Source organism: Triturus cristatus, chromosome 3_2 (assembly GCF_964204655.1).
Source record: "Triturus cristatus chromosome 3_2, aTriCri1.1, whole genome shotgun sequence".
Taxonomy (NCBI): domain Eukaryota; kingdom Metazoa; phylum Chordata; class Amphibia; order Caudata; family Salamandridae; genus Triturus; species Triturus cristatus.
The window spans coordinates 1,086,658,314-1,086,685,984 of NC_140584.1; the positions used below are offsets into that span (position 1 = coordinate 1,086,658,314).

The 27,671-nt window shown below is 41.0% G+C and overlaps 1 protein-coding gene across 2 annotated transcripts in view; it reads left to right on the forward strand.

Annotated features, from left to right (window-relative positions):
• The window catches only part of LOC146859171 (myosin regulatory light chain 2B, cardiac muscle isoform), a 164,326-nt gene that overhangs the window by 71,706 nt on the left and 64,949 nt on the right, over window positions 1-27,671 (forward strand). For both annotated transcript variants that reach the window (XM_085649845.1, XM_085649844.1), the window contains exon 2: window positions 25,087-25,176. In XM_085649845.1, the coding sequence (XP_085505971.1) occupies window positions 25,141-25,176 (36 nt within the window). In that variant the 5' untranslated portion in view covers window positions 25,087-25,140. The remainder of the gene's footprint in view (window positions 1-25,086; window positions 25,177-27,671) is intronic.

The window sequence follows — 27,671 nt, forward strand, 5'->3', positions numbered from 1 at the left end:
AGTATAACATAACAAAACATAGCAAACCATAACATAACAAAACAAAACCAAAACACAGCACAACACAACACAACACAGCACAACACAACGCAACACAACCTAGCTTAACACAACATAACACAGCCTAGCCTAACCTAACACAAAATAACATAGCCTAGCCTAACACAACATAAAATAGCCTAGCCTAACACAATATAACATAACAAATCATAGCATAGCATAACAAAACAGCATAGCATAACAAAACATAGCATAACACAGCAGAACATAGCATAGCAAAGTACAATAAAACATAGCATAACAAAACACAACAAAACCTAGCATAACAAAGCATAGCATAATAAAACAGCATAGCATAACAAAACACAACAAAACATAGCATAGCATAACAAAACAGCGTAGCATAACAAAACAAAGCATAGCATAACAAAGCATAGCATAGCAAAACAAAACAGCATAGCATAACAAAACATTGCATGGCATAACAAAATACAAAACATAGCATAGCATAACAAAACATAGCATAGCATAACAAAACAAAGCATAGAATAGCATACCAAAGCACAACAAAACATAGCATGGCATCGCAAAACATAGCATAGCATAACACAACAAAGCATAGCATAGTAAAACACAACAAAACATAGCATAACAAAACATAGCATAGAACAAGACACAACAAAACATAGCATAGCATAACAAAACAAAGCATAGCATAGCATAACAAAACATAGCATAGCAAAACATAGCATAGCATAACAAAACATAGCATAACAAAGCATAGCATAACAAAACACAACAAAACATAGCACAACAAAACAGCATAGCATAACAAAACAAAACAGCATAGCAAAACACAACAAAACATAGCAGAGCATAACAAAACATAGCATAACATAACAAATAAAAACAAAGCATAGCATAACAAAACATAGCATAGCATAATAAAACATTGCATAACAAAGCATAGCATAACAAAACGCAACAAAACAGAGCATAACATAACGTAGCATAGCATAACAAAACAAAACATAGCATAGGAAAACACAACAAAACATAGCATAGCATAACAAAACACAACAAAACAGAGCATAACATAGCATAACAAAACACAATAAAACATAGCATAGCATAACAAAACAACAAAACATAGCATAGCATAACAAAACAAAGCATAGCATAGCATAACAAGGCATAGCATAGCAAAACAAAACAGCATATGAAAACAAAACATAGCATAGCATAACAAAACACAACAAAACATAGTATAGCATAACAAGACAAAACATAGCATAGCATACCAAAGCATAGCATAACAAAACACAACAAAATATAGCATAGCATAACAAAACAAAACATAGCATAACAAAACACAACAAAACATAGCAGAGCATAACAAAACATAGCATAGCATAACAACACAAAGCATAGCATAGCAAAACACAACAAAACATAGCATAGCATAACAAAACATAGCATAGCATAACAAAACAAAACATAGCATAGCATAACAAAGCAAAACATAGCATAGCATAACAAAACACAACAAAACATAGCATTGCATAACAAAACATAGCATAGTATAACAAAACAAAGCATAGCATTGTATAACAAAACATAGCATAGCATCACGAAACATAGTATAGCATAACAAAACAAAGCATAGCATAGCAAAACACAACAAAACATTGCATAGCATAACAAAACATAGCATAGCATAACAAAACACAACTAAACATAGCATAGCATAACAAAACACAGCATAGTATAACAAAACAAAGCATAGCATAGCAAAACAAAACATAGCATAGCTTAGCAGAACAAAAAATAGCATAGCATAGCAAAACAAAACATAGCAAAACAGAACATAGCATAGAATAGCAAAACACAACAAAACATAGCATAGCATAACAAAACAAAACACAGCATAGCGTATAACAAAACACAACAAAACGTAGCATAGCATTACAAAACACAACAAAGCATAGCATAACAAAACACAACAAAACAGAGCATAACAAAACATGGCAAAACAGAACACAGCATAGAATAGCAAAACACAACAAAACAGAGCATAGCATAACAAAACACAACAAAACAGAGCATAGCATAACAAAACTCAACAAAACAGCATAGCATAACAAAACACAACAAAACATAGCATAGCATATAACAAAACAAAAAAACATAGCATAGCATAACAAAACACAACAAAACATAGCATAGCATAACAAAGCATAGCATAGCAAAACAAAACATAGCATAGCATAACAAAACACAACCAAACATAGCATAGCATACAAAACAAAACATAGCATAGCATAATAAAACAAAGCATAGCATAGCATAACAAAACACAACAAAACATAGCATAGCAAAACATAGCATAGCATAACAAAACAAAGCATAGCACAACAAAACACAACAAAACATAGTATAGCATAACACAACATAGCATAGCATAACAAAACAAAACATAGCATACCAAAGCATAGAATAGCATACAAACACAACAAAACATAGCATAACAAAACATAGCATAACCAAACAAAACATAGTATAGCATAGCAACACACAACAAAACATAGCATAGCATAACAAAACACATCATATCATAACAAAAACACAGCCTAACACAACATAACATAGCCTAGCCTAACACAATATAACATAACAAATCATAGCATAGCATAACAAAACAGCATAGCATAACAAAACATAGCATAACACAGCAAAACATAGCATAGCAAAGTACAATAAAACATAGCATAACAAAACACAACAAAACATAGCATAACAAAGCATAGCATAACAAAACAGCATAGCATAACAAAACACAACAAAACATAGCATAGCATAACAAAACAGCGTAGCATAACAAACCACGCATAGCATAACAAAGCATAGCATAGCAAAACAAAACAGCATAGCATAACAAAACATTGCATAGCATAACAAAATACAAAACATAGCATAGCATAACAAAACATAGCATAGCATAACAAAACAAAGCATAGAATAGCATACCAAAGCACAACAAAACATGGCATGGCATCGCAAAACATAGCATAGCATAACAATACAAAGCATAGCATAGTAAAACACAACAAAACATAGCATAACAAAACATAGCATAGCATAACAAGACACAACAAAACATAGCATAGCATAACAAAACAAAACAAAGCATAGCATAGCATAACAAAACATAGCATAGCAAAACATAGCATAGCATAACAAAACATAGCATAACAAAACATAACAAAACATAGCACAACAAAACAGCATAGCAGAGCATAACAAAACATAGCATATCATAAAAAACAAAACAAAGCAGAGCATAACAAAACATAGCATAGCAAAACATAGCATAGCATAACAAAACATTGCATAACAAAGCATAGCATAACAAAACGCAACAAAACAGAGCATAACATAACGTAGCATAGCATAACAAAACAAAACATAGCATAGCAAAACACAACCACAACTAAACAGAGCATAACATAGCATAACAAAACAACAAAACATAGCATAGCATAACAAAACAAAGCATAGCATAGCATAACAAGGCATAGCATAGCAAAACAAAACAGCATAGCAAAACAAAACATAGCATAGCATAACAAAACACAACAAAACATAGCATAGCATAACAAAACAAAACATAGCATAGCATACCAAAACATAGCATAGCATAACAAAACACAACAAAATATAGCATAGCATAACAAAACAAAACATAGCATAGCATAACAAAACATAGCATAGCATAACAACACAAAGCATAGCTTAACAAAGTATACCAAAACACAACATGGCAAAGCATCGCAAAACTTAGCATAACAAAGCATAGCGTAGCAAAACACATCAAAACATAGCATACCAAAACACAACAAAACAGCATAGCATAACAAAACAAAACAAAGCATAGCATAACAAAACATAGCATAACAAAACACAACAAAACATAGCACAGCATAACAAAACATAGCATAGCATAACAAAACAAAGCATAGCATAGCATAACCAAACATAGCATAGCAAAACATAGCATAGCATAACAAAACATAGCATAACAAAGCATAGCATAACAAAACACAACAAAACAGAGCATAACAAAACATAGCATAGCATAACAAAACAAAACATAGCATAGCAAAACACAACAAAACATAACATTGCATGACAAGACACAACAAAACATAGCATAGCATAACAAAACACAACTAAACATAGCATAGCATAACAAAACAAAGCATAGCATAGCATAGCATAACAAAGCATAGCATAGCAAAACAAAAACTAGCATAGTATAACAAAACATAGCATAGCATAACAAAACACAACAAAATATAGCATAGCCTAACAAAACAAAACATAGTATAGCATACCAAAACAAAGCATAGCATATCATAACAAAACACAACAAAACATAGCATAGCATAACAAAACATAGCATAACAAAACAAAGCATAGCATAACAAAACATAGCATAGCATAACAAAACAGCATAGCATAACAAAGCAAAACATAGCATAGCATAACAAAACACAACAAAACATAGCATTGCATAACAAAACATAGCATAGTATAACAAAACAAAGCATAGCATAGTATAACAAAACATAGCATAGCATCGCAAAACATAGCATAGCATAACAAAACAAAGCATAGCATAGCAAAACACAACAAAACATTGCATAGCATAACAAAACATAGCATAGCATAACAAAACACAACTAAACATAGCATAGCATAACAAAACACAGCATAGCATAACAAAACAAAGCATAGCATAGCATAACAAAAAAAGCATAGCATAGTAAAACAAAACATAGCAAAACAGAACATAGCATAGAATAGCAAAACACAACGAAACATAGCATAACAAAACACAACAAAACAGAGCATAGCATAACAAAACACAACACAGCATAGCATATAACAAAACACAACAAAACGTAGCATAGCATTACAAAAAACAACAAAGCATAGCCTAACAAAACACTACAAAACAGAGCATAACAAAACATGGCAAAACAGAACACAGCATAGAATAGCAAAACACAACAAAACAGAGCATAGCATAACAAAACACAACAAAACAGAGCATAGCATATAACAAAACAAAAAAACATAGCATAGCATAACAAAATACAACAAAACATAGCATAGCATAACAAAGCATAGCATAGCAAAGCAAAACATAGCATAGCATAACAAAACATAGCATAGCATAACAAAACACAACCAAACATAGCATAGCATACCAAAACAAAACATAGCATAGCATAATAAAACAAAGCATAGCATAGCATAACAAAACACAACAAAACATAGCATAGCAAAACATAGCATAGCATAACAAAACAAAGCATAGCACAACAAAACACAACAAAACATAGTATAGCAGAACACAACATAGCATAGCATAACAAAACAAAACATAGCATAGCAAAGCATAGAATAGCATACAAACACAACAAAACATAGCATAACAAAACATAGTATAGCATAGCAACACACAACAAAACATAGCAACACACAACAAAACATAGCATAGCATAACAAAACACAACAAAACACAGCATATCATAACAAAACACAGCAAAACATAGCATAACAAATCATAGCATAACAAAACATAACAAAACATAGCATAGCATAACAAAACATAGCATAGCATAACAAAACAAAGCATAGCATAACATAGCATAGCATAGCAAAACAAAACATAGCATAGCATAACAAAACACAACAAAACATAGCATAGCATAACAAAACATAGCATAGCATAACTAAACAAAGCATAGCATAACAAAACACAACAAAACATAGCAATGAGTAACGAAACATAGCATAGCATAACAAAACAAAACATAGCATAGCAAAACACAACAAAACATAGCATAACAAAACACACCAAAACACAGCATAGCATAACAAAACAAAGCATAGGATAGCAAAGCATAACAAAACACAGCATAGCATAGCATAACAAAACTCAACAAAACACAGCATATCATAATAAAACCCAACAAAACAAAGCATAGCATAACAAAGCATAGCATAACAAAACATAGCATAGCATAACAAAACACAACAAAACATAGCATAACAAAACATAGCATAGCATAACAAAACAAAGCATAGCATAACAAAACAGCATAGCATAACAAAACACAACAAAACATAGCATAGCATAACAAAACATAGCATAGCATAACAAAACAAATCATAGCATAGCATAACAAAAAGCATAGCATAGCAAAACAGAACATAGCAATGCATAACGAAACATAGCACGGCATAACAAAACAAAATATAGCATAACAAAGCATAGCGTAACAAAACACAACAAAAAAGCATAACAAAACATAGCATACCATAACAAAACAAATCATAGCATAGAAAAACACAACAAAACATAGCATAACAAAACACACCAAAACACAGCATAGAATAGCATAACAAAACACAACAAAACATAGCATAGCATAACAAAACAACAAAACAGAGCATAGGATACCATAACAAAACACAACAAAACATAGCATAGCATAACAAAACACGACAAAACATAGCATAACAAAACATAGCATGGCATAACCAATGAAAGCATAGCATAGCAAAACAAAACATAGCATAGCATAACAAAACACAACAAAACATAGCATAACAAAACAAAACATAGTATAGCATAACAAAACAAAGCATAACAAAATACAACATAGCACATCATAACAAAACATAGCATAGCATAACAAAACAGCATAGCATAACAAAGCATTGCATAGCAAAACAAAACATAGCATAGCATAACAAAACATAGCAGAGCATAACAACACACACCAAAACATAGCATAGCATAAGAAAACATAGCATAACAAAACAAAGCATAACAAAGTATAGCAAAACATAGCATAGCATAACAAAACATTGCATAGCATAACAAATAGCATAACAAAACAATGCATAGCATAGCATAACAAAGCAAAACATAGCATAGCATAACAAAACATTGCATGGCATAACAAATAGCATAACAAATAGCATAACAAAACAAAGCATAGCATAGCATAACAAAGCAAAACATAGCATAGCATAACAAAACACAACAAAACATAGCATAGCATAACAAAACCTAACATAGCATAACAAAACAAAGCATAGCATAACAAAACACAACAAAACATAGCATAGCATCACAAAACATAGCATAGCATAACCAAACAAAGCATAGCATAGCAAAACACAACAAAACATAGCATAACAAAACATAGCATAACAAAACACAGCATAGCATAACAAAACAAAACATAGCATAACAAAACAAAACATAGCATAACAAACATAGCATAGCATAGCAAAACATAGCATAACAAAGCATAGCATAACAAAACACAACAAAACAGAGCATAACAAAACACAGCAAAACAGACCATAGCACAGAGTAGCAAAACAGAACAAAACATTGCATAGCATAACAAAACACATGAGACAACCAGGGCTTTAAGTGAGCTGGGCCCCATTTGGGTTTCAGACCCGGCAGTCATTGGAATCAGACATTGAAATTGCTCCCTATTGGCCCTATATTCATGTCCTTAACTTTATTACAAAAACACTGATCGATTTCTGAACAATTAATGTGAAAACCGTTCAGGTAATCCATGCCAGCGATTTCATTCTGGTTTATATTTTAAATGGTTTACTTAATCGTGCATTCCCTAATAGAGTTAGCTATTTCCAGGATGTGTTTTTGTATTTTTTCATGTATATTACTCTTGTATAGTGCATACTTTGACCTACGTCTCCGCCAGGTATTTTTATGCCTCACGATTGTGAGGTCATGAGACTAAAGGCATTGCAAGTTTCTCACAGGGCTGCCAGTGGGTCAAAGTAGTGTTCAGAAGACATAGTCATCCAATGCTTGGCCTCTCTGCACAGCGCACAGAGCAATAGTCATATATTCCAGTTGAAACTGTGATTCTGTGCAATTGTGTGTGAAGGAGCTACACAGCTGTCAAAGTATTGAAACGGCAAAAGTAAAAGAAAATGCAGTGCTTCCAGGTGAGTGAGTGTGCTGGGGTGAAGTGAGGGAGATGTGAGGAAGTACTTTCAGGAGAGAGTGAAATGAGGGCACGGAATAGGCAGGAGAGAGGCGTAAGATATGCAGATGGAGGAGATGTGGAGAGAAAAGTTGTGTACATGTTTAAAATAGAGTCAACATAACGGAAGTGATTCACAGAATTAAGTTTTTCTCATTTATCCTAAACAACTAACAACCATTGACAAAGCCAATTGTCTTGGCTGTGTAGGTGTATGTCAGTTGTTGTGTAGTATACCAGGATACAATAACTGAAAACTCAGTGAGGCACCAAAATATAGGCCGATGGCACACTATAGAAATCACAGAAATGTAGTTTACTGTTGTAAGCCACGCTTTTAAATACATAGGCCTTTTAGAGACACCTCCCACCCCCCCTCACGACACATACTCTTTTTCGATCCCACTTAAAGCACTGGAGACAACAGTTCAAATGTGATATTTGCTTCAATGGGTATCTAGTGCTCATCTCTTACGATTGAGGAGATGTGATCAAAGTTTCTGGAAGAGAATTTGATTTGTGAAGTCACATTCTTTTTCCCTTGGAAAGTACAATTTATTTCAACTACTACAGAGCAGAAGTGATACATGTTTGTGTTAGGAATATGTACTTTTGTATTCCAGTAATAGAGCACAGCTCAGAGTAATGTCCTGGCGATATTTAAACTGGTATCATGATGCAGCATCGTCAAGTGCTGTGAAGCAGCTCTTCTCTACATTTTGCGCTACACCAAAGCAAGGAAATCATTCTTTTTTTCTCAGAAATCTACAGGCATGAGATCTGGTTTGCGGTGGCTTTCTTTTCACATACCTTTCTATGCAGTTCTGTAGACACAGATTAGGTGTGGGGAGATGTCCCTCACAGCAAGGTAGTGTCCATCCTGGAGCTGAGGCACACAGAGGCGTGAATTATCTGCACCTCGCTATGAGCAGCACAAAGACAGTGATCAGGACAAAGACAAAAGGTAGTTTTACCTAAAAGACGCTTCTCCTCTGAACAAAAGACTGTGGGCCTTCTTCACCTGCAACATCTACCAATTGGCAGTGCCATAGACAGGCCCTAATACATATTATATAGGAGACTTGTCTTCTTTGTCCTCACTTAACTGCCTAGGTCTCCTCCCTCCTGCATCCTAATACATTTCCACTGTCTGCGAAAACAACATCACCCCCATCTGGTGCACCGGAACAGGCCCGGGACTTCCAAACTGAAACCCACAAGCCTTCATCAATCAGTTTCACTTATACATACAATGCGTATGCTACAAACGCTATATACAGAAACACGCATAACATAGACTTGTATGGGATTAGGTGATAAAACAGGGTATAAATCTGACTGCGCATTAGCAAGACACACTCAGCCTGGGCCAAGTAACTCCTGTTTAGTGAATGAGTAAATAAACCTTTAATTCACAGAATAATGAGGGGAGAGCTTTAAATGAGACATGTTTGGTTTTTCTGCGCCAACTCCCCATGTGCAGCATACAGACCCTTTACCAAGGTTGGGATACTCCTGTCTACATTTAAAAGATTTGTCATAGGCTCGGCACACAACAGGCTAGGACTTTTAATGTTTACACGATGTGTACACTCTGCAGCGCATGTTTAAGCTGTCTGCCTTGGATATGGAGCACTGTGGATAATTATTCTTTTCAAGGCTTATTTTCTCAGATTGCCTGCCAACTCAGGAAGCCTTCTGCCACTATACTCCTAAACCCTGCATGACAAAATGACCTTGACACAGTTTCTTTCTTCAGAGTGACCCTCTACTTACCTTCCATCCTCTGCATACCTTCTATTTATGAGAACATCCTCCTCTCAGTCTCATGCCTGTCTGCCTTAATTCTAAATACTGTAATTCTGCAATTGGCTGATACCCCATTCCATAGATGACAGCCTCTCATATGTAACATTAAACACTAAGTTCAAGAGTAGCGTGCTACTTGCTGTAAAGAGATTCAATTACTTGTCAGGGGTAGTAAGCGCTATATTAATTCAATTACAATACAACACATGTAATGGTCACAAAAGTTATAAAAGCCATGAAGGTATGCAAGTTTAAAAAATGCTGCACGAGGTGGGGCTCTGAATAAAATGCAGCGTAATCAGTCACAAGCAAAATGCTACAGACTCAGGAATTTAAATGGGATGAAAAACCTGGGAGGTCTCTCAAAGGGGTGTGGCCTAAGTAACTAAGGGCGTGGCTTAAAAACACATAACCTAAAAATCTATGCTTAGCGTAATGTGCTGCCAGACTGGTATTTTGCTGTTTCTGTTGTTGCATCCAGATATATGATATAACAAGTAACGTTATACCTACAACAAGCCAGTACTATTGGCTTTGTCAATGATTGTTAGTTGCATAATATAAATAAGCAACAACTATGGTTCTGTTGTATATAATATTGAAAATGCTTCAGTTCTGAAATGATGAGACTGTGAAAGAACTAAAACAAGACTCTTTGAAGTTACATCAAAGGCTTTGAGCAGTGGTACTGCTGAAGAGTTGAGATTTTTTGTTCACCCTGAGGGTGAGAGCAAAAATGGAGAGCCCGATAGGGACCCGTCTCAGCACCTGCTTTTTAGACCTGCTGATGCTGAGCACCGGCAGGACCCGGCCCACCTAAAGCCCTGTTCAGAGTTATCTGTGTGAAGCAGCTTCAAAGCGCTTGTTTGAAAAACCCAAGTGAGGTATATATAATCATTCATGCCTTGTGAGTTTCAGATGCTAAAATAACGTGTATGAGAAAGCTTCCCAAGTCCAGGGCGGAGGAACAGCATGAGACTCCTCAAACTATACCAAGGCAAACAATTTAGAATAGCATGATATATGCTTGTGTAATTAATACTCTGCGCACCTTTAAGGGAATGGTTTTAAGAGGAGCTGGGGGGGGGCGGGGGGAGGGGGGGAATCTCGGGAGGAGGGGTGTTGCCCTGCTAGTAGGGGGTTGCCAAAGCACATGCGAGAAATAACTGGGTGGCAGGCTGCTGTTCTTCTCAGCAGGGCTCATGAAGGGTCTTTTACCTTTTTTTCCAATAGAAGGAAGGTGAAAGTAGGTAGATTGAGCTACTCTGCTGATGTGCAGGATGCGTGAGGGGGTTGTGGGGGGTGTAAACGTGAGTCATTTTACTGAGGTGGGGAGTGAAGGCGAGAAGCCTTGCACCTTCAGGTTTTTGAAAAGCAATAGCTCAAATTTGTTTTTGTGTTCATGATAGTGAAAAGGAGCTGTGTTTTCTGAAGGCTCTGCATCAGACAACTGTCTGGCATCCAGTGCTGGATTCCTGCAATGCAGGAGCGACGCATCCAGTGCTTAATTTGAGGCGGTGGTTTCCAGTGTTCAGAGCACTTAATCATCAGCACCGGTTAAGGACACATTCATTTACGGAGTGATGTGCCCAGAATCATGGGATGTTGATCCACAGCCGAGACTCGAGCCTGCTCTGAAGTCTGCAGCTCTGACCATTATGTCACATCCTAGCCCCACTTTCTTGGTTAGTAGTTGATTCTATTTCAGGCGGCGCTAACAGGAGGAATGGGCTGGTACCAGCTGCCTCCTGACGAGAGCCCAGACACTTATTTTGTTTTACTAATTAACCACTGGAGGCATTGCATCTTTAGATAGAGTGAGGGTCATCTACACAGGTGAATACACACGTGTACAGCCAGCCCAGTTACTCAACATACAGTGTGAACAGTGAGCGCGCGAGTTTCTCGGCATCTGCACTGAGTTACTTCCAGGGTGAAGCCTTCCGGAGCAACACATGGCATTGCCTTCTCCCAGAGAGGTTCCTTCCGCAGGAGGTCAGCCTGTCCTAGACTAGGCCATGGAAACCCATGCCACGTCCCCGGTTGGTATCATCCGGTGGTGACCTAGGAGTACACAGTGTTCCCGCCCAGTGTGCAGCAAACAGCATCGTGCTGTTTGTGGCATCTCGGATGCTGCAGCCAGTGTGGATCGGGATTGATGGCCTGCTAGCAGATGTTCCTTGTTCCAGGAGGCGTTCCGTTAATGGGAAACACTGCTCTGGGTCGCTTCCTCAGCCAGGCAGATTAGAAACAGGTGGGATGTTGGAGAGGTTGCGAGTCGAGTAACCGTGCAGCATTACAGGAGGGTTGTACACCAGGTTCACACGGTAACGGCTCTGCAGAAGGACCTACTACAGAGGGGCTTTTATGAAGTTGTGGGGGGTTATCGTAGCTGTTTTTAGGCATGCGGAATATATATGATGATGTCTTTATATTTGATCACTCATGTAGGTAATATGTACTTTCTAAAATGAGAAAAAGAGCGGTGTAGTAGGGACATCACAGCATTTATTTGCACGATACCTTATCTATCCCCATAGGATCAGTCAGTTGCGATGACAGTATTGTAAAAGGCAACCCCAGCTCTACCCAGTTGGCTGTACAGGAACTTTGTAGATCTGCATTACCCACCCAATTAGGAACTGGAGATATTGAAGTACAGGCACTAATAAATGAATCATTAAGTAATCCAAGTAGCAGGACTGATTATACGAACAGGATTGAAGATGGTATCCAAATCTCACTAATGCTAAATGAGCTTACTAGTTCTATTAAACCTAAGCTTCATTTGTCCGTTTTATCCTGGAATCTTGCAGGAATTGGCAACAAAATGCACTGTCCTGAGTGGTGCATTTTTGTTGACCAGTTCGATATAATATTATTTCAAGAATCGTGGTCAATGGACCCGGTCTATCGCTTGGGGTTCCTTAATTTCTACGTACCTGCTACCAAAAAAGCTAAAGGTCGTCCCTCAGGAGGCTTGATAATTTGGATCCGCCAATCCCTTCGCTGTAAAATCGACCAACTTAGTTCTCAATCTAGCGACATTCTGTCACTAAATATCACCTGGCCTAATGATCAGGGATTGGTTATAGCAAATGTTTATGTTAGAGGGACGGTTGGAGGCTCCTCATCAGATGTAATATCTGTCTTAGACCAACATCTCTCTGTATTACCATCGGAGAAGCCTATCTTAGTAGGTGGGGATTTTAATACGACGTTCGAACCTCTTGGTTCGGAGGATCAGTTCCTAGCAGAAGAAGAAGATAGTAAGTGGGGGGTTCCCCAGCTGGAACTACCCCCGGTCAAGAGGTGGACCGCCATGGCCATTCAATTGAAAGCACTTTGCCTAGAGAGACGGCTTAGGGCTGCTAATGGACGTACTCGGTCAGATCACCAGGGGGCAAATACGTTCGACAATGGCAGATCCACTAGTCGTATTGATTATTTTCTAGTGGATATAAGGATTTGGCCTAAACTGAACGATATGATCATAATTAAACGAGATGACAGCGATCATAATGCCCTTCACCTGGAATTACAAACTTTTAATGAGCCCACAGAACTAGGAAATAAAGATGGGAAAACTAGCCTGGATGTTGTTGTATCAAACAACATGAGGCATGTTAAATGGGACAGATTTATAGAGAAGCCTGAAGAAATAGAAGATCTTAAAAAAGTGGTAACAGATGAAGTGGATAAATTGTTTACACTAACATCAGGGAACACATTCTTATCATCAATGGATGAGGTCCATACCACTTTTTTTCTAAATCTCCAAAAAAATTTTAAAAAGCCCCTAGTGGGTGGAAAATCCAATAAGGACAAACATCCTATGGCGGGATGGTTCAATAAATCTTGTAGAGCAGCTCGCCAGAGTTTAAGTTTGGCCCTTAGATCAAAAAACATGGATAGTGTGAGATCTGCTAGAAAACTATATAAGTATACACAGCTAAAGGCTAAGAAGGAATGGGACGAGGATCATTGGCAGGATCTGAAAGCAGCTTGCATGTCGAAGGACCAAAAGAAGTTTTGGGCGATAGTAAAATGGGACAGAGGCGGGGTTGCACCATCTCCCCAAAATAATGTGGCAATAAACCAATGGGTTGATTTTTTCAAACCACAATATGCTTCAGCCTCGCTAGAAGGAGAGCACTCACCCCCCCCGGTCATTTATTTTCAAACGCAGGTGTTCACGATTAAAGATATAAATTTAGCATTAGATTGTATAACCAGGGGCCGTGCCCCCGGGATGGACGGAATACCTGCGGATGTATTTTTAACTGATAGATTGTCCTGGTGCCAGTATTTCCAATATCTAGCAAATTCTATTGCTATGGGGGCGCCTGTACCCCCCTCATGGAAAGGGGCTGAAATAATCCCAGTTTTTAAGAAAGGGGACAAATCATTACCCAGTAACTATAGACCTATCAGTCTCATAGATTCCGCCCAGAAACTGATAGGTCGATTAGTGCAAAATAGATTACATACCTGGATCGAAGAAAATAACATTCTTTCTCCCTTTCAGGCTGGGTTTAGACCATGCACTAGTTCGGTTGACCAGGTATTTTATTTTTTAGCACTCTACTGGAGGAATGTAAAGCTAACCAATGGGACTCTTTATGCGGTTTTTATAGATTTAAAATCCGCATTTGATCTGGTGCCTCGCTCTAAATTATGGAGGGTTCTCGACGAAGCAGGGATTGCTCCAGAATTACTAACACTACTCGTCCGCTTGCATGAAAACAATTATGCACGAATTAGGTGGGGAACGCAGGGGGAGGTTACTGACACATTCCCTGTAGAGCGTGGTGTCCGGCAGGGATGTGTCCTGGCGCCCACGCTGTTCTCCCTATTTATTAATGGTATTGTAGAACATCTGAGTCGTTCGCCCACAGATGCTCCCGTATTGGCTGGAACCCGCGTACCTGTCCTCATGTTCGCGGATGACACACTGATAGTTTCACGGACACCTAGTGGCCTGCAGAAGGCGTTAAATGCATTCGGTGAGTTTTGTCGAGAACGTGGTCTTGAAATAAACACCTCCAAAACAAAGTTCATGTGCTTAAATAAGAGGAATAATTTTAGAGGTGTTATTAAATTCAATGACACTCCGTTAGAACAAGTAGATGCATTTACATATTTAGGGATATCCCTCCAGAGTAATATGAAGTGGACAAGCCATATTGATATGGCTGCCCTAAAATTCCATCAGTTAGCGGGGGCAATTGTCTCAAAATATAAAACATCCCTGACCAAACCTATCACTCCAGCCTTAGAGATTTATAACATGAAGGCTATTAGTGCCGTATTATATGGTTCAGAATTATGGGGTTTTGGCAACCTGAAACAACTAAGTCTAGCTGAAAACAAGTTCTTACGTTGCCTAACGGGAGTTCCCCGAAGTACCCCAATGATTCCATTAGCCTATGATCTGGGCAGGAAAAGAATTGAGGATTTGGCACGATTGCGCCCACTCCTATATTGGAGACGTATCATGGTCACACCGGAATTGGCCCACTATGCTACTGCCCTAAAAGACATTATTAGGGCCGACCAATTTCATTCTATATCATGGCTTACAGAAATCAGAGACTTATTAATAAAATTAGATCTGGGGCATCTATGGGATGATTCAAATAGGTTAAAATTTCCTCCTAAGTCTGCACTCAAAAAAATGTACTGGGATATGATTGCAACATCTGTTATTATTACTGGCCAGAATACCAATCTAACAGGACGATATCTCGACATCAAAAGTATTCCATCTTGTGAGGCTTTTTGGGATTATATAGAGAGGCCTTTTGATAGAAAACTGTATTTTCAGTTTCGAATTGGGACCCTCCCTGTTAAAACATTTACACAGAACTGGCTACCCAACCATGATAATTGTTGTCCTCACTGTCGAGATTTGATTGAAGATGCTGGTCATTTATTATTTGTTTGTCCATTGTATGTCATTCCACGTCGCAGATGGATAAAACCAGTATGTTTAAATTTGGGGATACGTAGATACAAGGATGCCTTGAGGATACTCGAATCTGATTGCACTCAATATTTGGTTATTGCTGTACCAAAATTCTTGGGGTGGGCCTGGGTTATACGTTCACGCACCCTAAAAATGTTAGAAGAAGGATAAAGAACATCTGACACCAAGGACATTGTTCTATTTTTAGCATAAGCTTGTTTTTAATTGATGTTATCAATTCATCGGAACTATTCGCCAGCATCATGGTTTAATGTATTTTTAAGATTGTATATTGTTTTAAAAATAGTATTTATATTTATTGTTAGGATGTAAATATGCTTTTATGACAATGCTGTCGAATAAAGCTTTGAATTTGATTTGGTACAAATTCACAATATAAGAAGTCCCCTGATAATGTCCCCCAATCTTCAGTAGACATCACTCTGGCACCAGCGGTGCTTCTTCTAGCCGGACAATACTACAAGTACTGCTGGTAGTACTACTACCGCTAGTCCCCGAAATAGCGCTACTAGTATTATTATTACCTCTACTACTAATGCTCGTACCACTAATACAACTTGTACTGCTAGTGCACCATCAACAACTTGTTCTACTACTACCCATGCTACTACCACTGCTATTACCTCTACTACTACCTCCTGCAGCTATTGCTACTACTGTTACTACTATTATTGCTATGATTAATTCTACTATTACTCCCACTATAGTTATTCTAGTACTGCTTCTACGAATTATTAATACTACTACTGCTGCTACTAGTACTGTTACTGCTACTACTGTTGCTACACATTGCTTATACTACTAATACAACTTGTACTGCTAATGCAATTTCTTCTGCATGTTCTACTACGGATGCTACTACCCCTGCTATTACCTCTACTACTACCTCTTGCAGCTACTTCCACTACTAATATTGCTACTCTTAATTCTACTAGTACTCACTCTTTTGGTACTTCTGGTACTGATTCTACTAATTATTAACACTACTACTGCTCCTACTAGTACTATTACAGCTACTACTGCTGCTACACGCTGCTCATACTACTAATACAACTCGTACTGCGAATGATACCTCTTGTTCTAGTACTACTGATGCTACTAGCACCACTATTACCTCTACTACTACCTCCCGCAGCGACTTCTGCTAGTATTATCTATTAGTATTAATTAGAGGAGTTGGCCTAACTGCTAGGGCGCTCGACTTCGGACCTGGGGAACTGGGTTCGAGTCTCGGTAATGACACTGAACATCCTGTGATTCTGGGCAAATCACTTAATCTCCCCGTGCCTAACAAACAATGAATGTGTGTCCTCATGTAACGTAACTGGTGCTATGGAAAGCGCTCTGATACCTGATTGGATTCGGGTCAAGTTTGCGCTATATAAAAAAAACCTCTGCAAACCATGATAATAATAGTAATAACCATAGTAATGCCCGTTACTACTGGTTGACAGACGACTACATCGTCAAATGAGAATTACATGTTGTGTTTGCTTTACAGAGAGAGAGAGCTTCTCTTTTTTCAAGAACACAATTTATTGTATTTGTCTCCCTGTTATGGCACATAAGGGTCCTGAAGCCCAAGAGAGGGAAACAAACATTACAACACAGTCATTACAATGCAACATCCTTTACATCGCATGCCATTACAACACAGCCATTACAACGCATGTCACTACAACGCATGCCATTACAACGCATTATAAGTAATGGGAAATTTTTACCCCTACACTATGCAACACTTACCCTACTGTTGCACTCACTGGAGTGGGAATAGTAATTTTCACCCCTACACTATCCAACACTTACCCTACTGTTGCACTCACTGGAGTGGTAATAATAATTTTTACCCCTACACTATCCAACACTTACACTACTGTTGCCCTAAAAGTATTATGCGTTGTAATGGTATGCGTTGTAATGGAAGCGTTGTAGGTGTAGTTTCTAAAAATGCCTTGTGATGGCATGCATTGTAAAATCATGCGTTGTAATGGATGTTGTGATGTAAAAATCGCGTTGTAAAGGCATGCGATGTAAAAGTTTGCGTTGTAGCGTGTCCTATTCCACAAAGGAATAAAGCAACTGGTGAGGATCACTCAATGTGGCGGCGTCCACAGCGGAGACTGGAGTCCAGGTCCCCTGGCTCCAAAGCTGGCAGTGTTGAAACTAGAGTACCCCGCTGACCTAATGGTAGCGCTCAAACTTGTGACATTGCCTTTAAGACTAGAGGAGGAACTTCGCCGGCGTTATTTCATCAGGTAATCGATGCCGTTGGCCGCATTGCAAAATGAGATGTCACCAGCTTCCTGATTGGCTAATAACAGCCGGTTGCTTTGCCATGCATGCTGGAGCAAGAGGCTGGTGTGGTGGAGATGACAGCAGCATGCAAAGTTACTTTGGGAAACCAAGGTGCTGACCTTTGTGTTATAAGCGCCCACACAATGAAATATCTTAAAATGTAGAGAAGAACGCTCTTTGATGTTTTATCAATTGCTTGATGAGACGCTGACTTTATGCCCCATTAAAATGGAGTCTTATATTTCTCTTACATCGGCAGTACTATTGAAGGAAAGGTGAACATACCTATAGCTCCAGCCAATGACGTTTCGTCTACAAGTTTCCCCCTTTTCAGTGATTCCGCTCCAGCAGCTGGTCAGGTTCCTCTCCTCAAAGACAATCATAGGACACTAAAGCCTTTTGGAGCTGTGACCTACTCATCTGTGAATCCCAGGACACCTCTTTTTATTGACACTACTTGTAACTCCTTTCAAAACGCAACCACAAAACCTGTCCTAACTCTTTTTTGGACCTACTCTTTTCCTACCTTTTTCTTACTCTTCCCTCATTAATCTTCTTTCTTCAGATCGACCAGCCTGTGCTGCGATGCTCCAGCGTCAAGTTATGAGCGTTGCGACATCTGCACATACTCACTGTGTGCTACTCAAGGACCTCCTGCCTTGCAAGCAGAATGAGGGAGCCCTGGAGCACTGTTGGTTGGATATCACCCCCAGGAAGAAGAGTTAGATTTGGGGTTTGGGCCAAGAGGGTGGAGGTACGGAGCACCCTTCATGCCTTTGAGCTAGCGAGGCATTCCTCAGGGAGACTCCTGCCCTCGTTGAAGTGACCCTTACTGGTACTATGCAAGTTGTGGAAGTAACCATAGAGAAGATTAAAATAACTGGATAAAAAGCTGTGCCGCGTACCTGAGAAGTTGTTCCAGGTGAAACATTTTGTCATGGTCAAGGGAGTGGTGTTTAGGATTGTCTCGGGTCTAAACCTGCTTCAGAGACTTGATTACATGATTAAGTCGAGTCCTGCTCCTTGTCCAGAGTTCACAGTCCCCAAGCCATCCCTGCTTTGAGGGATCAATCCACCCAGGCACATTACTGGAGGTCAGTTACAGCGAGGGGTTGAGTCCATCTCTGAGTGTGGCTGCGGGATCCAAGTTTCCACCTGCTCTGATGTCTTGGAGGATTCCACCGGGTGACTGAGATCAGTACCTTCTGGGGCGATCTCTGTCGCAGGAGCTCTTCGGACCCCTCCTTCACCTCCATGGCTAAACCTGGCTCCTGCATTCTGCAAGTAGCTGTTAAGAAGGAGAGTTCAACCTAGTTAGTGAGAAGTGAGTCTCTGCTCAGGCAGAAGTGCATGAGGCAGGTTTTCCCTAGAGTTCACTCTCTCCCTGAGCCCAATCCAATGTGCAGGAGGAGTAACAGGAAGCCGAGGCTCTGGGGAGGAGCAATCTCTGCCGGGCCAGCTTCCCTGGAGACCTAACTCAGCCAGTCCTGCTCAGAGTTCACCCCAGCGACAGTGGTGCACCACAACAAGGATTGTCTGATCCAGCTTCCACTTCCTGGAGGAAAAGGATTTGGCACTGGGTTTTGCAGAGCAGCGATGATTCTCTCCGGAGTCTGCCCCAATATCAGCATTCTGCCGCCAAAGGACACGGCGTATGTGGTGGTTTCCATGGTGAACAGTTCTGATGCACCCATTCTGGACATGGAGCAGCTGAACCAGGAGTTGCCACACCTCTAAAATTAGGCTGCGGATCTTGGTGCAATTTCTTTTCCCTCAATTCTATCCTCAGTACCCTCCTCAAACCCCTTCAGGATGCTTTGATGTGAAGCGGGTGCCTAGAAATACCCCTGCGGCCGCTCTGCCTTAGGTTTTGTTGCAGTTCCCACTTCCTGAAACAGTCTCTGGTGCAGCTTATGAGGCCAGAAAATCAGCCCATAGGCAGTCACTGGCCTTGCTTGCTCAGGTACTTGTTCCGACTTAGGTCCCCGTCCTACATATTCCCGTTGGTTCTGTAGGATTGGATGATTCCTTGTGGTCTCTCTGCAGTGCTCACTATGGGGTAAATTGAGCACCGATACAGGCTCCCATCCAGAGCCTGGTACCTGTCACCAAGATGACCTTCACCTAGCCAGACACTACCATGCGGACATGGCAGGCACTGGAAGCGATGTCCATAGCGACAGTGCACCCACTATATGATCGAGGGTATCTATGTGTTGGTGGCTGCATCAGCCTCCCCATCAAAACCAGCCATGGCTATAGTACCTCAAATTCTCAAGTAGGCACAAGAGATTGAGAGGCAGGCTTTTTACTGAGTCTGTACTCCAAAAGTAATTGAGCGTCAGTGCTTAATTTGAGCCGGTGGTTGCCGGTGTGGTCCACCAGCACTCGTTTTTGGGGACTGAACCGGCACTTAGTTTCTCACATCAGACATTTACTGAGTGAATGAGAGGGAAAAGCAAATGAAGTTGATGACGGAAGAAGCAGGCACTCACCAAGTGAGAAAACAGGAACCTGCAACAGTGAAATAAGGGGACGGGAAACATCCATTACAATGCAGTCATTACAACGACCTACCATCCCAACACAACTGCCTTTACATCGCATGACTTTATAATGCATGCCGTTACAAAGCATGTCACAATAACGCATGCCATTACAACGCATACCATTACAACGCATGTCATTACAATGCCTTATAAGGTAAGTAATGGAGTTTTTTTTTGTATTAGGGTGGGTATGGATTTTGGGGTGTATGGGAATAGTAATTTTTACCCCTACACTATCCAACACTTTCCCTACTGTTGCACTCACTGGAGTAGGAATAGTAATTTTTACCCCTACACTGTACATCTCTTACCCTACTGTTGCACTCACTGGAAGGGGAATAGTAATTTTTACCCCTACACTATCCAACACTTACCCTACTGTTTGCCCTAAAAATATTATGCGTTGTAATGGTGTGCGTTGTAATGGAATGCATTGTAATGGCATGCGTTGTAAAAGTATGGAATGTAATGGTAGTTGCGATGTAAAGACTGCGTTGTAATTGCATGCGTTGTAACGTCATATATTCAAAGGGACAGTGAGTGTCTGGTAGTGGATAAAAGAGGCATGAGGTGGGCACACAGCTTCGTTATTTAGTGTGCCGACTTTTAATAGCACCGGCTGCAGGCACCGAGCAGAGCTTTGGTCACCAGCACTCATTCTTTTACAATTTAAGCTCTGTTGAGTGCCATGTACTAATGTCCTAAAGCCTGGTGAGTCTGTGTGACTGCAGATCCACAGCTCAGTCTGTGATGGCGATGGTTAATCCCTAAAAACCAGACAACTCCCTTCATCACAGACAAGGAGTCAAAGTGTCTGAAGGCCAATGGGAACATAAACCAACTTGGTCATCTCCCCGGGAGGGGAGTGGGCATTTCAGGGCAGGGGTAGGGCCGGTTGTGGGCGTTGCAGGGCGGGGATAGGGAGTTGAGTGGTCGAGTGGGCGTTTCAGGAAAGTAACAACTTGCAAAGTAGGGGATGTGCTAAATATGTGGGTACTTATAAACTATTGTAAACAGCATGGCCATAAAGGACATATTTAAGATATTTACCTCTGTCTAGGGCAGGAGTAAATCTGTATCTAGGTTTTGAATGGGGAGGGACACATCTAACAAGCATTTGCAATGCAATCGGTCTTGCCTTTGGGACCTTATATGTATTTAGCTATGCAGCACATTAGCCTGGGTGCTGAAACATCTACTGTTCTTTAACATGGAGGGAGAGTAAGCACCAAACTGCGTGACACGCCAGCTATGGGTACACATGGAGAGAAATATTGCCTTTCAGCGGGAAATGGTATAGTCCAAAGGTCTGTTTTTAATATAAAATCAGGGCCTTCGGTGGTCTTATCACTGACATTACAGGATTTGAAAAAAATATTATTGACCACGGGTGCTCATGGAAGACAATTTCTATGGACTGGAATTTAGGGAATGCTAAAGTGATTCTGGTATTTTACTGACCTGCTGGTCGTTTTCTATCAAGAAAGTTAAATAGAGGCAGTTGCCAGAAAAATTTAAAAAAGAAAGTCCCTATGCAGAAAGCAATTCTGGTATTTTACTGACCTCTGCTGATCATTTTCTATCAAGACAGTTAAATAGAGGCAGTTGAACAGAAAAAAAGTCTCTAAGCGGAAGCAGACAAGTTCTAGGGCTGATCTCCAGAGCCCACAATTTGTGTGCCGCGCAGTGGAAGGCCCTTTGCAAAGCTGGACTGGTCACCTTTCTGTTGATATTGCTAAAATTGGATGTTAAACTGGTAATAATGAGGTGCAACTGATGCCCATGGAGTGTTGATACCAAGTTTAAAAATGGTGAATTAATGAAGTAATACAATTACAAAGTATTCCCCATTGTGCTGCATAATTTGCCTTTTTTTGCGGCCTAATTTACTCAACCCTGCCGCATAATTTGGCTATCTCTTGCTGCATAATTCTTGGGGCCCTGCTTGTAGAATATGCAGTGCACTATCACAATGCCAGTCTCCTACAGAATACGCAAAGTCACCGGGGCATGTCTGTGTCAAGCTCCCACCGGTTTATTTGAACTGCTCAGTGTGGAAATTGCTGAGTTAGTAACAACATAACCCCTGATAGGGTGCCACGGGTACCGCTCATCTAACATGACTTGTTCTCACGTGAATAAACTACTTCCTTAGATGTTTGGTACATTTTAATAAACTCCAGAAGCATCCCTGGTAAACTGAGTACTCCTGGAATCCTGTATGTGTGTGTGAGGGGGTGGGGGTGGATATTTGGGGGCCAGGGGGTGGTATTACATGAGCACGTGGACCTCCAGGGGTTGTTATCCATGGTGGGTGTGGTGCTCCCTGGAGATGTGAGGACTCATCTCCAGTCTGAACACCATGTGGCAGGAAAAACGAATACAATTCAAAGCCCTCTGTTTCGTGTTCCAAGCTAAGGCAGGGCTTGGCCCTAAATAGAGACACGAGCTGGTCTCCTTGTATATTCCTTCCCGAAACTTGGGATCCGCTAACCAGGGACAATACTGTGTACAGAGAATACATCGGGTACAATCGGGAGGTCGCTCTTTTGGGTACCTTGGTCCAAAACTATGGAATGCCTTGCCTCAGTATATGAGGAATTGTACCTCATTAATGCAATTCCGCTAACTCTTAAAAACATGGCTCTTTTAACGCCCCTGTAGTGCTTAGCGCCGGGAAACCCAATGGGCAGCTGCGCGCTTTACAAATGGCAAATAATAATAATTCTTTTTTTAAAACTCTATTTCCCATGCCCTTGTGTGAGCTGGATATAGGGCATGGCTAAAGAATTTGCCTTTTGTGTGCAACATGTAAGGGATGGTCGGAGAACAATATGTATGTGCCCCAGGCCCGGTATGAAGCAGCTGGGCAGTTTTTGGCAGTTGTAATTTGTGATGTCATGTGTGGGGTCCGGAGCAGCGTGTCCACAGGGCGGTGGCTAGGATTATACGACTAAAGATGAATGGTAAACTCCAAGGTTTTTTAGTTTTTTTACTGTGACACAGATTCATTTATCATCTTTGCAGAGAAGTTTAACTTTTCTGAAGCCATTTGTTTCACTCACTTTCTTTAGATCATTTACTTAAACATCTTAGTAATTAATGTCTACTGTTATCAAATGCTACCGCGTGTTATAAGAAAACCGTACAAATTCCTTGAAATCATCATCTTAAAGAACACTATGCATTTTACCCAAGGGGCCCATAATAAATTAGATTAGTAACCACCCATAATGCAAATGAAGGTGACCCACCATCATCCTTTACTGAAATTAAAGGAAACTGATCAGCACTTATCCTATCCTAAGTTAACTTAAATCTGTACACTGTTATGAATTTGGTATAACCATATAATAATGTCACCCCGCTCTTGCAAACTATGCATTGATCATGGACACTCTCAGACGCAAACCATGCTTGCCCATAATGAGGGCTCTTCAACGGAGGAATTTGGTTTTCCGAACTTGTTTTAATTATCACACATTGGATGCCCTCATAGTTACTTATGGTAATTAATGTAGGTGTTAAAAGCAAGAGACTGGTGCCTTCAGGGAAAGAAACTGAGAATCTGTGGCGTCCTGCTCACTGCAAAGCAATTTTAGACTCGCTGGTCTTCGATATCCTTCAGGATGACTGGTGGCTTGTTTGAGTCCTAAGTTCAAGCTGTCGCAAACTGCAACCCTAAAAGAATACGCACAATTCAGAATCACAGCGGTCTACCACACAACCTGATGCAGAGCGACGCACGGGATGCTGCCAACATGCCTGGCCGTATCAGGTTGTGTAGTGAACCGCTGCTCTTCTGAAACGTGATTTCAAATGTATTTGAATGATGCGAGTTTATTCTTCTGCAGCCCTCCATTGATATCTTCCCCTTAACAGAAATATTAAACTGAGGAAAGAATTTATCCTGTTAGAGTGCAAAAGTGCATACCTGGAAAAATATGTTGGTGCCGCTATCACATCCTCCAAGGTAGTTAGCAGCGTCCCTTCTATTAATATTGATGCATTTAGAAGTAATTAGGAATTGACACTTTGTTGTCAAGCACAGTGTGGTAGATCAGTTATGTTGGCCTGATGAAGACCCCCAGATAACTGAGGGGCTGAAACAATTGTAGTCTCATCCAAATATTTTGTATCCAGTGTCTAACTGTGTTTGTGATATAAATCATGCCTTTTGTTGCCTGGTATGCGTGTACGATGTGAAAAAAATGTATGTTGATTAACTTGGTTTCTTGACCCTTGACCTCCGTCCGGTGCCCGCAGAGTGAAGCAACTGGTGGGCGATTTTAGCATAACTTCTATTTTCTGTCTGTAACTTCTTCCACAGGCTCCCAAGAAGTTGAAGAAGAAGGCAGAAGGAGCGGGTTCCAATGTCTTCTCCATGTTCGATCAAAGTCAGATCCAAGAGTTCAAAGAGGTGACCTGCTCAAGCTCTTTTTTGCTTTCATAGTTGGAGAAATTAGTCTGTTTCTCTTCATTGGCCAGCAACCATTGGTCAGGCCGGATGACAGAGTATGTATGTGACAACCAGTAAAGTGAGGGATCAGAGTAGGTACCGACTGGGAGACATGTACTGGATCACAGTTTAGGCAGTGCAGTGGGATGTTTTGCGTCTGTGGCCAGCGACCATTGGTCAAGCGTGAGGAGAGATTATATGGGAGAGGACAACAATAAAGTGAGGGATCAAAAGAGGGAGCGACTGGGAGAAGCGTACTAAAGTATTCATGCCGGAGAACAACAGGGCAGACAAGGATTGACTCAGGAGTGGTTCACAGCTGAAGGTAACAGACCCCAGGGAGAAGAACGGTGCAGGATGGCAGATGAATGCCTAAGAATAACAGGGCGGATGAGGATTGACTCAGGAGTGGTTCACAGCTGAAGGTAACAGACCCCAGGGAGTAGAACAGTGCAGGATAGAGTATTCATGCCTGAGAACAACAGGGCAGGCGAGGATTGACTCAGGAGTGGTTCACAGCTGAAGGTAACAGACCCTAGGGAGAAGAAAAGTTCAGGATAGAGTATTCATGCCGGAGAACAACAGGGCGGACGAGGATTGACTCAGGGGTGGTTCACAGCTGAAGGTAACAGACCCCAGGGAGAAGAAAAGTTCAGGATAGAGTATTCATGCCTGAGAACAACAGGGCAGGCGAGGATTGACTCAGGAGTGGTTCACAGCTGAAGGTAACAGACCCTAGGGAGAAGAAAAGTTCAGGATAGAGTATTCATGCCGGAGAACAACAGGGCGGACGAGGATTGACTCAGGAGTGGTTCACAGCTGAAGGTAACAGACCCCAGGGAGAAGAACAGTGCAGGATAGAGTATTCATGCCTGAGAACAACAGGGCAGGCGAGGATTGACTCAGGAGCGGTTCACAGCTGAAGGTAACAGACCCCAGGGAGAAGAACAGTGCAGGATAGAGTATTCATGCTTGAGAACAGGGCAGGCGAGGATTGACTCAGGAGTAGTTCACAGCTGAAGGTAACAGACCCCAGGGAGAAGAACAGTGCAGGATAGAGTATTCATGCCTGAGAACAACAGGGCGGACGAGGATTGACTCAGAGGTGGTCCACAGCTGAAGGTAACAGACCCCAGAGAGTAGAACAGTGCAGGATAGAGTATTCATGCCGGAGAATAACAGGGCGGACGAGGATTGACTCAGGAGTGGTTCACAGCTGAGGTAACAGACCCCAGGGAGAAGAACAGTGCAGGATAGAGTATTCATGCCTGAGAACAACAGGGCAGGCGAGGATTGACTCAGGAGTGGTTCACAGCTGAAGGTAACAGACCCTAGGGAGAAGAAAAGTTCAGGATAGAGTATTCATGCCGGAGAACAACAGGGCGGACGAGGATTGACTCAGGAGTGGTTCACAGCTGAAGGTAACAGACCCCAGGGAGAAGAACAGTGCAGGATAGAGTATTCATGCCTGAGAACAACAGGGCAGGCGAGGATTGACTCAGGAGCGGTTCACAGCTGAAGGTAACAGACCCCAGGGAGAAGAACAGTGCAGGATAGAGTATTCATGCTTGAGAACAGGGCAGGCGAGGATTGACTCAGGAGTAGTTCACAGCTGAAGGTAACAGACCCCAGGGAGAAGAACAGTGCAGGATAGAGTATTCATGCCTGAGAACAACAGGGCGGACGAGGATTGACTCAGAGGTGGTCCACAGCTGAAGGTAACAGACCCCAGAGAGTAGAACAGTGTAGGATAGAGTATTCATGCCGGAGAATAACAGGGCGGACGAGGATTGACTCAGGAGTGGTTCACAGCTGAAGGTAACAGACCCTAGGGAGTAGAACAGTGCAGGATAGAGTATTCATGCCTGAGAACAACAGGGCAGGCGAGGATTGACTCAGGAGTGGTTCACAGCTGAAGGTAACAGACCCTAGGGAGTAGAACAGTGCAGGATAGAGTATTCATGCTTAAGAACAACAGGGCAGACGAGAATTGACTCAGGAGTGGTTCACAGCTGAAGGTAACAGACCCTAGGGAGAAGAACAGTGCAGGATAGAGTATTCATGCCGGAGAACAACAGGGCGGACGAGGATTGACTCAGGAGCGGTTCACAGCTGAAGGTAACAGACCCCAGGGAGAAGAACAGTGCAGGATAGAGTATTCATGCCTGAGAACAACAGGGCAGGCGAGGATTGACTCAGGAGTGGTTCACAGCTGAAGGTAACAGACCCCAGGGAGAAGAACAGTGCAGGATAGAGTATTCATGCCTGAGAACAACAGGGCGAATGAGGATTGACTCAGGAGCGGTTCACAGCTGAAGGTAACAGACCCCAGGGAGAAGAACAGTGCAGGATAGAGTATTCATGCCTGAGAACAACAGGGCAGGCGAGGATTGACTCAGGAGTGGTTCACAGCTGAAGGTAACAGACCCCAGGAAGAAGAACAGTGCAGGATGGCA